At 37.6% G+C, this 15,884-nt stretch overlaps 1 protein-coding gene across 7 annotated transcripts in view; it reads right to left on the bottom strand.

The window, feature by feature from the left end:
• The window catches only part of PIK3R1 (phosphoinositide-3-kinase regulatory subunit 1), a 59,615-nt gene that overhangs the window by 4,602 nt on the left and 39,129 nt on the right, over positions 1 to 15,884 (bottom strand). For 4 of the 7 annotated variants that reach the window (XM_074813570.1, XM_074813572.1, XM_074813573.1 and 1 more), the window contains 8 exons: positions 6,286 to 6,388; positions 5,523 to 5,621; positions 5,218 to 5,398; positions 4,624 to 4,749; positions 3,438 to 3,580; positions 2,991 to 3,167; positions 2,812 to 2,880; positions 344 to 514 (listed from right to left, as the gene is read on the bottom strand). In XM_074813570.1, coding sequence (XP_074669671.1) covers positions 344 to 514; positions 2,812 to 2,880; positions 2,991 to 3,167; positions 3,438 to 3,580; positions 4,624 to 4,749; positions 5,218 to 5,398; positions 5,523 to 5,621; positions 6,286 to 6,388 — 1,069 coding nt within the window. Of the gene's footprint in view, positions 1 to 343; positions 515 to 2,811; positions 2,881 to 2,990; positions 3,168 to 3,437; positions 3,581 to 4,623; positions 4,750 to 5,217; positions 5,399 to 5,522; positions 5,622 to 6,285; positions 6,389 to 7,755; positions 7,931 to 8,148; positions 8,500 to 9,940; positions 10,354 to 15,884 lie in introns of those variants that run through there. The other 3 variants (XM_074813577.1, XM_074813575.1, XM_074813576.1) reach the window with 3 other exon arrangements.

Genomic DNA, 15,884 nt, shown 5'->3' with positions numbered 1-15,884 from the left:
TTTCTGTCTTCCGTGGCGGAATAATAGTAAAAGCCTAGGTTTAACCCCAATTCGCAGATGTTGTGTTAGCTTATCGAGGCCGGACATAGGCAGGATTTAGCAGCTGCACAGAAAAGACTGCATCCATGCTTTGGTTTCCCTTCTTTTGTGTGAGGCTTATCTGTGGGAGTGGCACAGGTTTGAGCTGTGTAGGAAACGGAGCAGCAATGAGGATGGCCTCAGGACTTGTTGGGCTGCTTCTAAGTGCAAAGGTCCAATGGGATTCATGCATAGGCAAGTGTTTATCTGCTCAAGCTAGGTGCCTCAAATGTTGGTTACATCATTCACAAATTATGGTACATACACAACAGAGCAGGCATAGCAGCCTTGTTTGCTGCTCTCTCGAACAAGGAATGTTCCATCTCGCTTTCCCCGTAGCAGATTTTCAGCTTGGCTTCTATTGATATTTCCCACATTCCATGTTCTCTCATCATGATGGGGCAAGTCCTCATCATCTTCTACCATAGAGTACTGGCTGTTGAAATAGGACAAAACGTGTTTGTGAAACACATAGCAGAGCAAAATCCATGAATTAAGTAGTCCCTATTTCATATTACTTAGGAAAAAAGAAGTCAGTGGTTAGTAGGAGGCCTCCCCGGTAAAACCAGGGATGTAAACTGTGTGATACTGCACCCTTCAAACCACTGAATAAAAATAATATGTAAGTTTCTTTTAAAAACACTCATGTAAATCTGAAGAAGGATATAAAAGGATGCCATGTTATCTTTCAGAATCTGATGTGAGAACTTCAGTACTTCTACTGTTGCTCACTGTTTTGGTAAATAGCAAGCCCTATGAAATCAATACCCTCTGATTCAGCTTCATTTCCAAAGATCAGAACACTTGGTCAGCAGTGAGAAATCGTGCAACATATCAACTACAGCTGCTGCTTGGGAAAGCTATGAGCCGTTGTACAGGTAGACAGATTAATTATTTATAGGAGAGATAGCTCTGTGAAAAGGGAGTGCTCTTTCTCTCTCCTTATAGCCAGATTATGGGAAGAGCATATAATGTAGGGCCTTCTTTACCAAAACAGCCACCAACTATAAAGCTGATTCAGAGAACCCTCTGAGCTAAAGCTCACCATGAAAGAAGATGTCTCTGGTTCAGCTGTGTGGACACCACTTTGATTATTCTGCAGTTTCAGTGCTCCCCACCCCCCCAGCAGCCTGCACTGGTGGGTCCTGCTTCTCCTGCTCAGCTTGCAATCAGTCTGTGTTTCGCTAAGGTATTTATTCTCTCTGTAATAGGTTTTTAATCAGTTTTCCTTGGTCTAAGAAAATGTGACTTCTCACTCATCCACAGTTCTGTCTTTCTGAAGATTCTCAGAGTAGTCTACAGAAATCAGCAATCTCACACAGAATTAAATTTTTCAGAAAGTAGCAGCATTCTTTTGTTTCAGATGACACTCTAGGTCCCTTATCCTGTGTACTCCTTTGTCCTTCATGATATCCAAATGCATTGAGCAGGGCTCTATTTTCAACCAGCACCTAAAGAAAGTGATTCCTGTTTTTCCTGCTGCTCATTACACCGATTTTTTCTGCATTACAAGAAAAAGTCATATTCTGGAAGTTTAATTTTTCAGCAGAAAAGCACTTACCAGACTCACTGGCAGGAAGAGTCATAGAGTGAGAGAAAAGGAAAATTTTCTTTAAACAGTTTCACTTACTATTTTGATGATATACTAAAACCATAGCTTGGCATTGTTGTCTACTGTTTAAGTGATGGAATTACTACTGGAAACAGGTGACTATGTATTCTCCATCATATCACCTTTGAGCTGTGCTAAGACTGAGTAAACAACATGGCTTTAAAATATGTATGCCATTTTTATCCCCTGCTTCTACCAGTGTAGCCACAGCAGAGACACACAGTTTCCAGGATAACAGTAGGAGACTCAGTAAACCAAGCCAAATTAAAACAGATGTGGACAAGGCTAGAACGTAAATCCACTAAAGAGTGTCAGTCTGCTGCTTTTGCTGTATGTTCAGCCAGTCAATGTAAAAGGCACACACAAGAAACTGTTAATACAAATACTACTCAGACAACTTTGTTTTTCTATTTGTTCATTCTTCACTGTTACTATACTTTTGATATTATTTTGTAGCTTGCTTTTGTTTAAATTTGGTCTGCATTCACACCAACCAGGTGCATTTTGGTTTTTTTCCCAGGAACAAAGTGAAACATATTCATTACCCAAGCCCTTGTCATAACCTATAGTACACTGAATTGTTTGAAATGACAGAATACTATCCTGCCATTTCCAAGAAAAATTAAATAGTCCACAAAACCAGAGGAGGACCACTCTTCAGCATATATGATTTTATCATCTTCAACAGCAATGTGATATACTGATGTGAGTACCACTATACTACATAGCACCATGGTTACCAACATGTGAAATCTGGAAGAAGCCTGCCCATGCCTAAGAGACCTTCTGAACAATTTATCCATCCATATGGCATCTCTATAAGACACTAACACATTATGATCTTCATTTTGCTGGTAAGAATAAAGATACAGATTACATTCCAGTGCTTTGTTATAGTAACCTGATTATGAACTTCCCCAAATAATGGAGAGTAGGGGGTGAGACAGAGTCCCTTCTAATACTTGCATTGTGTAGGCTGCTATGTGTTAACAGTGTGCATTGTTACTGGAGACCCAAGCTTGAGATTTCCTCTGTCTGGTCCAGGAATTAAAGATGCTTTAACTCACTTTTGTGTAAGACGATTTGAAATACCAGAAATATTTAAATCTTTTAATACTCACTCTTCTGCATTCTCATTTCCAAGCCATTCATTTAGCTTCTTTTGCCGAACACCTTTTTGAGTCAGCCACCTGGACAATAATTGCAAATAAAATCAATTTTTAGTCACAGAAGTTGGATAACAATTAAAAAAAAAAAGAACACTTTAAAAAAATATTGTTTAATTCATAATGATACTTACATCAAGTACTGATCTCTTGTCTTCCTCAGCTGTATGAGGTCCGGCTTAATGCTGTTCATACGCTTGTCTATCTCTCTATACTCAGCTGCTTGCTTCTTTAAATCCTCTTCTAATCTACGCCTGCTGTCCACAATTTCACTTATTCGAGACTTCAATTTTTCATAGTTGTGCATAATTCTGAATGGAATAATGTGGTAGGTTACACTCGGATGATGTCTTATTTATAGCTTTATAATCTGGTATTTAGCGGTGTAGACACTTAAGAGAACAGATTATTTACTAGATGCAGCTACACATTTTGCATGTTCACACTTACCCCATTTGAGGCTTCTTTGCTTACAACTGAACAACTTTAAACTTGCAATCTTGCTTTAGTTTTAGGCATGTCTATACTTGGCATTGTTTCTTCAAAAGCATACAATTTGAAATGCAAATACAAATACTGACCTTTGTATTTCTTTTTCATTTCCTTCCCGTTTAAACTTTTCGATGTATTCCTTACTGTATCTTTCTTGGGTCTGGCACTGCTCTTCAAATATTTTAATTGTTTCATTAAATGCTTCGATAGCTGTTCTTTTCATTTGAATTTCCTGAAAATAAAATAATTGTTATTACACTTTGTTATCAGACAGAGTGGATGATTTATTGGCTTGTATCACAGCAACACTTCAGGATATTGTAAAAGACAACCTCAGTATTCCTTTACCAGAACGCATTCTGTTTGCAGAGTCTTATAACACACAGAGAACAGGCCTGTGCAAAAGGCTACCATGATGAGGCTTTCCATGATAAGGTTTTCCAAGAAAGAAAAACTGCTAGATGAAGAACTAGCTACAATCTTTGTTTTGTATAAATAAGTTTTATTTGTGATGATTAAAGCCTTATGGCAATGCACCTTGCTCTTTGTACGAACTGATGTCCTTAGACACACATCTGGCTTTCTGAAATAAAAGTGTAAGATATTGTATTGGACAGGTCTCAAGAGCTCATCTAGTCCATCCTCTTGCCCCTACATAGCTAGTTGATAGCCATGTCTTTTAAGTCATTAGTTCAAGTTGCCTGCACTTCTCCACCTTTCTTCAATTATTTTTATATTTCTTGCACATTTTAAGAAGCAGTCTTGATTCTGGGTCTGTAAAACTGCATTAATTCATTGGCACTTCAAGGCTTGGCTAACAATTGATTAAGTTGAAAGAAGGACAGGGGCAGTTTTTAATTCCTGCACTGTATCTACACATCATCTACCCTGCATAGATAAAACCAGACCCTTCAAAACTAATAATAAAACACAATGCTTCCCTGAAAATGTGCCTTGAAAACCATAACTCAGCTTGATAAGGTCAGTATGCAAAAGTGTTGGTAAATCAAGATAGTTCTGTGCTTGCTTTGGATGCAGGTGATAGACTTGGGCAGAGGGTGGGTTAGGTTACAGGTGGTGACTGTTCAAACATAAGTAAGTTATTCTACTATACTGAGCAAGCACACCGTATATGTTTCCTCTTTTGGGCAGTGGTAGTGGTGGCAGAAGGGAAGAGGAAGAGTATGGAGGAAGATGGCAATATGGATTTATAGTAATATTTTTCTACATCTACAGAAGTCTTCCACTCTCCCTTCAGTTTCAAATCTAGCTCACCTGCGATGTTCTTGTGTAGTCTTCATAGAGTCTGTCATACTCTCGGCTTTTTTCTTGGAACTGGGTATTATATTCATGTAATTTCTTTCCCACTGCTTCAATGCTATCCTCTTTTACAACTTGATCCTGGAATGATAAGAAGAAGCAAAGATCTTCCATAGAGAAACAATTATATTGCCCAGATTTTCGGGATGAAACTGCTTAAAAATGCCTAGATAGTTACATGGTAAATGTGACTCTTCTTTCATCAATATGGAGATAAAATATACTATATGCATAATACACAAATGAGAAATTAATGACAAAAAGCAAATTTGTATTGGAAGTGTTCATCATTATACTGAAAATTATAGATTTCATCACTAATGACTGGGATACTTATAAGTTTATCTCTTAATAATGTATCTGCAGTATTTAAAGTTTTAATTATTTATCTGCAAACTGTGGAGTTGGTTTTAAACAAAAATATCCATTTTTATACCCAGTTTATTTTTTCAAATATTAACAGAACTGAAGTTCTTCATGATAAATGACTCCTCAGTACGCAGTAATTTCTCTATTTAAGTGAAACACAAAGAAAATAGACCAAATTACCTGCTGGTACTTAGACACTGGATACAGTAATTTTACATCCAGTTTAGGATTATACTGGGCTAGGGATTCATTCCGGTAGTGGTTTATTAGCTCGACCACAGAGTTGAAAGTTAATGGGTCAGAAAAGCCGTATTTTCCATCTCGATGAAATATTTTGATTAATTTGTTATTTCCTCCTTTCCTGCAAATAAAGTTTGTGGAAACGTTAGGCATACTTCAAGTACTATTTCCTAAAAAACCCTATTTTAAATGCAGTATTGCATTTTACTATCAAGTATTACAGACATTAGCGTAACTAATCTTACCTCAGCGTAAGTGTGTAGTCCCCATGCATTTTGGTTGAAGCATCTCGTACCAAAAAGGTACCATCAGCAGTGTCTCGAAGCTTCTCGTTTACTTCTTCTCTAAAATGAAAGCAAAAGTAAGCAATTATTTCAGCTACCTCTCACTGTGCTCTAAATTCTTCTGTTTTAAAATAAGTGGTTTTTAGAAGCCTTCTTGAACTCCATGTTAATACACACAGTTACTTAACAGTTTATTTTAAATTGCTGGAGAACAACTGGGATATAAAAATGGCATATTCTATGTACTCTCACTGCTGGACCAAATTATATTCATGCAAAGGTCTTTCTGCTTGTTCATACAAGCCTGCACAATTGGAGCAGCCAGTGCTGGTCTAATGTATCTATATATAGTAGAGTTAAAAATGTTGCTAATATCTGGGACTTGTTAGTCTGGCTTGTTAATTATTGTGCCTACAGTTGAGGTTCTGGATGAAAGACAAGAAAAAAAAAGTTTTCTGATGTTGTCCTTTCATGCTAGCATTTCATATAGCTGTCTTAAAGTAACAGAACAATCATTTCACATACTACATTCCAACTGACTGCCAGTAACTTTTTAGTCAGGTTTGAAATAAAACCAACCATAGTATGTTTGTGTTCGAAAATATCCTAAAAATGGCTCTTAGAACTGTAATTTTTCTATATTTAAGCATAATCCATACACACAGAATAGCATAGCAAGAACATAAATCCAAACATAAGGGATACATGTCTTGAGTTGATTTACCTTGAGATATCTCCCCAGTACCATTCAGCATCTTGTAATGACATGTTGTTATTCATGCCGTTGTTAGTTACAGTATTAGGTTTCGGTGGCTTAGGAGGCAGTGCTGCAGATGAAAGGGGAAAAAATAGTTGATTATAACTCACTGAAAACCTGACCATATATTCCTTGAAATACACATTACTATATGAATGAGAAAAAAAATAGTTACAAAATAGTTTTCCACCACTAACAGTCTTTAAAAGACATTAGACGAATTAAGATATTTTACTGAAAACAATATAATTAAACAAAAAAGATAGTACTGTTTCAAAAAAGTATGTTACTCTTGAAATAATATATTTTAAGCAAAGTATAACACCATACTCATCTCCTCTCCCTGTGAAGAAAGCATTTGAGAAGAAAAATTTCTGAAGTTTGCTTTTACCTTCTTCCACTATCTTCAGGTGAATACAAATAATAAAAAATGACAAATTTCTCTTTTTTTCCCTCCTTTGTAATGATCTTAGAGCTATGTTGCTGCTTCCTCACCTAGAAGCTGAGTAATAAAAGATGCAAACCCACAGCAATACTGTATGTTTTAAGAATTGGGGTTTTGTGATCTTCAGCATTCTGTGTCATGATTTGCCAAAAAAACACTTTGAGAAACCCATCTGTGACCCAAATATCCCTTGTGTTAATCTTAGTATTCTACAGAATAAATTATGTTCCAAATGCCAGGACCAGTTAAAAAACACATCCGCTTTTTCTCAATGTCAAAGCTGCATACATATACTAGTGGGTGCCAGAGAAGATACTGCAGCACTCCTGACTTAGTAGCAAGGGGGACTACACCAGAATCAGGATTAAAAATCAACCCAGCTCTTTCAGTTCTCCAGTAAGTACATCATTCCTTACAGACATCCCTGTCCTATATATTATGACCAGCTACAAAAGACGGTGTTTTTAAAGTTGCAATTGATATTGAGACAGCGTAATAATTTTTTATGATACAAAAAAAATGATGCAGTAACAGGTATTCAATTAATATTGCTAGATTTTAAAATCTGTTTTTCCTCAAACAGTCCAAAACAATGATTTGCAATCACTGTTTCAGGAAATAGAAGTGTTACTACAGCATCTTCTTTTAGACACAGTGTGGAACAGAGAGAGCAAAAATAGCAATAAAATAAATAGAAAATGTTTATGATATAATAGCAGAACTAGAACTACATCTGACAATAAAACCAAAATAAACAGGTCAATTCAGTAAAAATTCAGTGAAGTAAGCAGACAGGTATTTCTACAGGTTAATATTCTAATTATCATCACCATGCACTAAACCACAATTTAATTCTGATATATGAAAAAAAGGAAAAACTATTTGTATCAATGACAAAGTAAAGAAATCCTACATAGTCACTAAGAATATTTCAGCAGCTATTGTAAATACCAAAATTAATTAAGTCTTCCATAATAAGGCTACAGTTTTACCTGGTGGATCCATTTCTATGTAAAACATCAAGTCTGTGCCACAATTTATATCTGTCTTAGGATATTCTATATCCAGTTCTTCCATATTCCAAACAGTATTGTACATTTGTATGAGTTTCACTGAGTAAGCTCAGACACAAGAAAAGAGTCAGGCTCTCTTTGTAATGGTGTCTTGGAATTCATTTTAAAACCTATAAGGGGCTGCACTGTAACCTATTACATCATAATCCTCAGCCAATCATGTCAAAATAATGTCACCAGACCACTCCTGTTTCATCATTTTGTTCTACATTAATCTTAAAACAATTTCAGTTTCGGAAAGGATCTACATTTAGCAGAACAGCAATATAAACCTGGTATTACAAACAAAAGGAGTGAGTGGGCTCTTCTCACCCGTGTTCCCAGCTCGTTTTCCTGACTTTGCAGCATGGTACAGTCCAATCCTGGCAGGATGACAAAAGGCTGATATGCTGCAGCATGTAGCTCTTACACACACACGCACACAACACATGCACACTCACACACAAGGCAGCTCCCTTCAGAAGTAGGTTGATCACATCTCAGTTGCATTCTTCTGCTTGGATGCCTGAAGTTTACCATTCAAAAAGCTTTAAAAGGCTTCTGGACCTACTGTACATATTCAAGATGCAGAAAGGAAAAGCGCATGACTCGTGTGTGTGTGTGTGTGTAGCCATCACACACTCATTTTACACATATATACACAGACAAATATATCTCCACATAATGAAATATGGATTATGTTTTTAAACTGTGCAGATTTCTATTATTTTAATGGACACACAGGTCTGATATACTTGATATTATTACACAAAATGTGCTTACTGCAGAGATGTCTTCATCCCCTTATAATTTTGTAATAAAACACAATTCCAACAGATTTAGATTAACTCATTTTGAAATCTAAAAACCAAATACTGTAATCTTACATTCAGCAGACTTGCCTAAACTGTGGGAGAAAGTCAGAACTGAGCAAGATCTTTAAAAGTGATTTTGCTGAACATAATAAGCCAGTCTGTGAGGATACAAGAGCTGCCTTTTCACACTGTTTCTCTACTCTGTTCTCATTAAGCTGTCAGGTTAACTGTATTTAAAAGCAAGAGTCCCTTGTCAATGTCTCCTTCCTCACTTGACTTCATCAGTATCCTCCTACCATTTAGAAATATTCCTTCTTAACTCCCCCTCCCCATCTCTGACTGTAACTCTCTCAGACCCCTTGAAAGAAACATGCACAGAACTAGACTATGAATTCCAGAGCAGAATGCTATGTAAAGCAATGTGAATGCTTTATACTTGCTATAATCTATGGGGGCAGAAAACCAGATACCAGAAATAACCACAACAATGAGTAGCTGTAGCAACTATCTGTGCCTACATCGTAAGAAATCCTGGTGTGGCTGAAATGTGCTCTATCTCACAAATACTCATTAAAAAAATTAACACAATTTATATCCTTCCCAAATATTTGACACAGATCTACCCTTCGTCTGTGCTCCTCAGCAGTCTACCCCTTTTAGACAAGCATTAACATACAAGAACATGTCCAGAGTACCTACAACTACAAAAAAAATGCATGCTAGTTTGCTTTACATGTTAGCAACCTTAAAGTCATTCTGAAGTAGACTGTCCCCTCCCAGTTTAGGTAGACATGCTCCAAAGATTCCTTCCATTTCCAAAATGAAATAGGATACCTAAAATCATTCCAGACACAAGTCCAAACACAGAACTTGGAGGTTTAGCCCACCTGCTACCCAAACAGTTGAGCTGCCAAGGTAATTGTTTAAATTAAGTTATAAAGATTTCCTACAAAGGCTACATTGCTGCATTTAGGCCTTGTGTGGGATCAGTAAGATTTTTTTATTCCGTTGAATAAAAGCTTTCAGGAAAAATTACTTCTCCAGGATTTCAGTCATGGACAAATTTTGGACTGCCCACACTTGTATAAAAGGATTAGTGCTCAGCTCAGACTAGCCTAGCTCACAGGCAAGAAAAGACAGGAGGCAGACAGGCAATTCCCCATTCCCTATATAACCTGGAGAGGTATCAAGGCACTTGACTTTCATTCACATATCTTAAGACCATGAAAGCTCCACCTGGTAATCAGTTATAGTTCAATACTTCCATGAGGTGATGAAGAAAACACACACAGACATTCAAAATCACTTACTTTGTAAATTATGCATCGTAAATGCTCACCCTTGTAATACAATCCAATAACCTGAAAAATTAGTTGGTTTCCTCTTATAAAAATCTTGCTTAACTCCCCTGTCCCAAAACTCCTTTTACTAATGGAATGAGGAAAAAAAAAATTCCGATAACCAGATTGTTCTGCTTTATAACCAATGTTCCATAAAAATCCCTAAACGTGCTGTAACATGCAGTGAGAAAATCCAAGTCTTTTCTCTCTTCTTAACTGCTTAAAGCTCTGTGCTGTGCAGAAGGTATCCACTTACTCTGGTTCATCATTAAAAAGTGAACCTGACTTTAGTACTGCGAAAAGAAAAAAAAACCAACCACCACCCTTGATAGCTTGCATGTCTCTCTCAGATAAAGATCTCAGTTTCATGATTAACTTGGGCAGGTTCAAATATTTGCTGAGCCAGGGATTTCAGATGGGGGAGGGGGTGACAGATTCAAACTAAAAGTTGTCATCAGCTAACAAGTGGCCAATGCAGGGCTAACTTTCTCATTTTAACTAAGTAAATCAGAAGACCATTGTAAGAGGCCTTAAAATAGTCTCTGTCATGGACTGCTGAGTGCAGTATCAAAGTCGAGAAAAGCACCATGAACAGCCAAATACAGGAAGTGGCTAACTAACTTACTGCAGAAATAAACAGAATCAAAATCTTCCTTGAAAAGAGCTGCATCTCTCAGAGCAGCCCTGTGCAAGCAAAATAGCCTGCTTGCAAGCACAGCATCACCTCCTACACACTCACACTGTTTCACAAATACAGGTGCTGCTTGAAGACCCTTAGCGTGATGCTGTGAGGCATTTCATCCATTTCCTATAAACCGAAAATAGTAGAAAAACACCTGTCTGCATCCATGGTGTTTTTCAGTACTTCAGGATTGCTCATTTCTTGGGCAGGCAGGCAGAAAAAGGGACTCTACAGCGAGGGAGCAGTTTAGGTCAAATATGTTTTCCTTGCTTTAGTGTTTCAGACTTGCTAAAGGAACAGAGCAGCAACTGAAGAGCCTGCTCCCCCTTGCCTACAGAGGTTAACTTCTCTACCAGCTATACTTTTACAAGGAAATAAATTCAAAGTGAAAGGGGAAGCAGACCACAAGATTTAATCCGGAGAAGAGAAGGGGATTAATATTTTCTTCCCACTTTTGTAAACAATGAGAACTTCCAGTAGCTGTGTTCCTTGAGATCTGCTTGTGCTCCTTCTGGCAGTCAAATGACACTGAAAATTTTTCACCTCCCAAACACTCCACCTACCAAAATCCTCTTCTGCTACTAAATACCACTTGTACCTAATAATGAAATCCCCAGTATCTGTAGGACATTTTTGATGTCTTACAGTTCATCGATTACCTTCACCTATAACAATCCCTTGCTTTTCTAGTTTTAGCCTTCGCCTACTTGAACAATCATCAATCCTATATAGCATTTAAAGCAGCACAGCCATAAAGGTACAGCCTACTTCAAATGGCGATGGTAACCTGTGTTTCTGAACTAATCCAACTTCTGACAGTAGCTGACTGATATGCCTCCTATTTACTGTTAAAATTACGGAAGAAGTTGATAACACTTCCCTGTTTTATAGGGCCACAATACAGAAGCAAATTCTCAAAGGAGAAAAGACAACCCAAACCTGTTTCACTGAATTGTTTAACATTTTAAAAAGCACGGGTACACACACAGAGATAAAAGATAAGGCTTTGTTCCTAAGTCCGATTTTTTTTTTGGATACCAGTGCCTTGTGGAAAAATGAGTTCCTAATCATCCTGCACAGGGAGTCAAGTGTCTTGTCAAAAAAAGATACTGGCAGGCACACACCTGCATTTTCACACAATTGCCCTATCTTAACTTTTATTTAAATTTAAATTTCAAAACCTTGGGCGGTACCCCAAGGTAAAAATCTATAGATTTGTATTTGCAGGAAGTCAGCAACCTACTATTTTTTGCAGTCATACTCATGGTGTTCTTCTACCTATAAAGCACTTCTTTTCTAAAAAATTATGTATGAAGCAGGAAGAGAACTGATCAGGTTTGACAGGCTTGCATGTGTGTGTTACACATACACACAAATACACACACATACATATATCAATCTGTAAAAAATTCTAATAACATCGTACATGTTGTTTCAGTTTTACCAAATACTTTCAATTAGGTATTGAGAAACATAAAGCATAGTCTACAGTCAAAACCTAACCCAAGAATACGGCATTCCTAAATATGGTGATTAACAATGCATTTTGCTCTTCGTTAAATCAGGTATGAAGCCTGATTTTTATTAGCTTAGAACGGGAGCCCTCTGCCGGGTGATGCACCGATGCGCAGTATCCCTCCTGTGCAGCATCAGCTCTGCCTGGGTCAGACTGACTGCCTTCTGCAGGTTCCACACCATACTCCACACTGCTGACCGTCCAGCCAAATCTGAGACATGATGCAGAAAATTCCTAACAAGGGACACTGTTCCTACATATTTGTGTCCCCAAGGCACTACTGACAGGACTGTGGGCTGAGCCTGACCACTGCTGCAGTCCAGGGGAGCTCTGTGCCCGATTCCAAGAGGAACAAGATCAGCCTTTACACCTCTCTGCTCTGGCTGTTATACTACCATGCTTGCTAATATTTTGTGCAGCTAAAAGCAAAGTGTCTGGTCTTGGTGATACTGCCAGGACTCTCAACCCATCCTCAGCAGGTGAGCAGTTAGGTGTAAGGCAGTCTCATTACTTCACTTATTCTTAGCTATGACCCTATAAGTAGTAAAACGTACCTCTTCAAGCTTAAAACTGCAATATTTCACAGCTTGAGCCATTATTTGCAATTATATTTACAAGCCTAGGAAACAGGAATAAACTGGGACAGACTGTCTAGATGAAGCAGCTCAGCTTTAGTTTGTGCACAGGCTATGCTTCAATTCATCCGTACAGGATGGCAGCTCCTTCCCACCACTGCAGTAGCTCTTTCTCTGCTCCTCACCAGCCTGTCTGCCCACAATCCCACCAACTTCCCATGTCCCCTTGATCTGCCACCATGTCCCCCTTTCTCTTTGCCTTCCTGTGAAAAGACACACCTTATCTCACACACCCAAAGCCAATCCATGCTCCTTAACACTCTCTGACCTCAGGAGGACTCCATCTCCCTGAGTTTCCCCTGAAAATCACCTCCCAACTCTCCCATCACCCCACTTTCCTCTGTATGACCTGCTACCAGCTCCAAACTGCCCATGGTGCCCTGAGCACCTGTCGGGCCTCATGGATGGCTCTGGGACCTCCATCCAGGGCAGGCCTCCTCCAGATGGGAAACCCAGGAGACTTTGCAATCCTTGAAAATTAACTAAAAATACCCCCATCCAGTCTTCTACACCTACAAATATAGCCTATTTTTCCATATTTACCTCTAAAAGCACACATGCCTTCACACCTCTGAATGATGCATGAGATTCTGAGAGACATAAGCAGTACTGTTAGCTATCATCTGTTACAATGAAGAGATTTTCTTCTAATACTACTGTTTTGAATAGCATATTTAGAGACACGCATGTTCTTTCTGACTGTAAAACCAGCATTACTGGTTAAATTAAAGCCTGTGTGGCTGTTCATCAAGTTGGGGTGTTAAAATGGAATGCTACATCACTTAGCTTGCCCACTAACACCATCTTTTGGCTCTCCTACTGATAAACTCGAAGAATGAGACAGGAATCAGAAAATGGATCTGCTTACCAATTATCCAAAACACAACCATTTCTGCAATCTTACTTCTCCTGCAACATATCTTCACACACATAGGCACAACAGGTACTTTAACTTTAGTACTTTAACTTTTGTGAAGGGCTAAGCACTATTCTAATTCACAAACTAAAATGCATATTTTGCTGTTGAACACTGTGACACAGAAAAAAAAAAATCAGTCCAGAGTTGTTCTGTGATAAAAAATAAGTTATCTTTTCTAGGAATCTCGTTTTATTACAATGTCTCTAAACAACTTTTATGGAAACTCAAGCCACTAGAAGCAAGAATCTTGAAGATGATAATTCTGAGAAACAGATCTTCTATGAGGACTATAAAAACAGAGCACTTCAGATGATCAGGTCACTGAGTGAATTTTGGCGTAGAAAACAGACTTGTGTCCTAATCCTGTAAACTTAGTTAACATTCTATTAAGACTCAACTAGGAGCACAGGCTAGCTAACCATAGACTACGAAGCTTGAAAATTCTTATCTGAGGGTTTTTTCAGCATATTAATAGATGTACAAATGTTTTTTTACTAAAAAACATTCCATTGCCCCAGATGGACTTTGAAATGCACAAGGAAGGAGTTCTATTTTTGTAACAGATCAGATGAAAAATCTCAGGAGGACCCTCAAAATAAACTACTGCATTGTGAAATATTAATTAATGCAGAAGGAATATTAAAAACAAGCAGATGTTAGATTATAATTATTAATGTAGTGTCAAACCCTATAAATCTGATGGATACAGCCACATTTCTTCAAGCACTCTAATGATGCTCTCAAGATGACTAGACTCCTTGTCCTCGTTAGTAGTTCTAACATCCACATCTTTCACTTTTACACTTTCCTCACATGAAGCAACTCAGGACAATATGCAACCAAGTGATCTCTTAAGTGCAACTTAAGAAACTCTCACTGTTGACCCTACCTCTGTAACCTCCCAATCAGTGCCTCTAGCCATATAAATTTACATACTCTAATGCATTTGCAAACATATGATTTTTAAAAATGCTATTAGCAAATTCTAGTATTAGAGGATTCAATCACATATTGTGCTTTTTAAGGCTTATAACAGGTGGCAAAGAAAATAATTCTTTAACAATTAGCAGTTATTTGCTGATTCTTAATAAAATAGGACAAATAATCATTAAAAGTTTAGACTTTCCTGGTTATTAAGAAGCATTAGGAAGGAAAACACACAGTGGTTCTGGAAATGCCTGCTTAGCTATTTTGACAAAATTGAACAAAACCAGATAGGTATAAACTAGCTGAAAATAGAGGTACACTAAATGTTAGGGAAAAGTTCCTAACTAATAGAGAGGGCAAGGTTGGAAAAGCCTTCCAGTCAAAGCAGCAGGAACAAAAATCTTATCCATTTTAAATTAATCTTCATTAGTTGATGAAGGGGATTATACAATGAGCCTACCTGAAATATGAGAAATAAGGCATTTTCCTGCTGCCACTTTTTTGCTGCTATGTTCTAGCTCTTCAAATCATAAGCAGCCCTACAAATCCTACTGCCATGAACTTTATACTTTGAATGGAGCAGCGGGAAAGTTACAGCCTGACCAATGCTCTGTTCACCACTGCCCTATCCTTTGTTAGGATATTCTCTGTTAATAAGATATAAAAGGAATTACATTAAGCTAACTTCTAAAGTCCCCCTGTATTAATAATTTCCTTTGCACATTGTCAGCAACTCTGCCTTGCTCCTTCCAAATATTTGATTGAAAACCAGGGATTTTTACATGAATTAGAGGTGGGTTTTACTGTTTGTTGAGTAAATTAGATGCTCACAGAATCAATACAAGTCTAGTCTAACTTTCCTGAATGGGGTCTTAATATTTTCTGGTTTTTATTTATTGATAAATAAATCTTCTGAGTCTCTGGATTAAAATATATATATATATATAAAGTAAAGGGGGAAATCTTACTTTCTTCTGATGATCTCTACGGGGTATAGTAGTTCTAAGAAAATTTGCCGGTGAGTAAAGTCAAAGTTAAATAAAATCTTGAGAATTTACCCCACCACCACTGTATGACATGTATTCTATTGGTTTACAGGTCTCAAAAATTCCCAAGTTCCTATTCACTGATTACCGAAAAAGAAATGAAAGTCCTAACGCTGTACAAACTGTGGGTACTAAAATGATTTTAGTGAAAAATGTTGCACACCACTACAGAATATATGAATAACTTCT

This window comes from Strix aluco, chromosome Z, assembly GCF_031877795.1.
Source record: "Strix aluco isolate bStrAlu1 chromosome Z, bStrAlu1.hap1, whole genome shotgun sequence".
NCBI lineage: Eukaryota > Metazoa > Chordata > Aves > Strigiformes > Strigidae > Strix > Strix aluco.
Note: the sequence above shows the minus strand (reverse complement) of the source record. Positions and strands in the feature narration are given on the sequence as shown.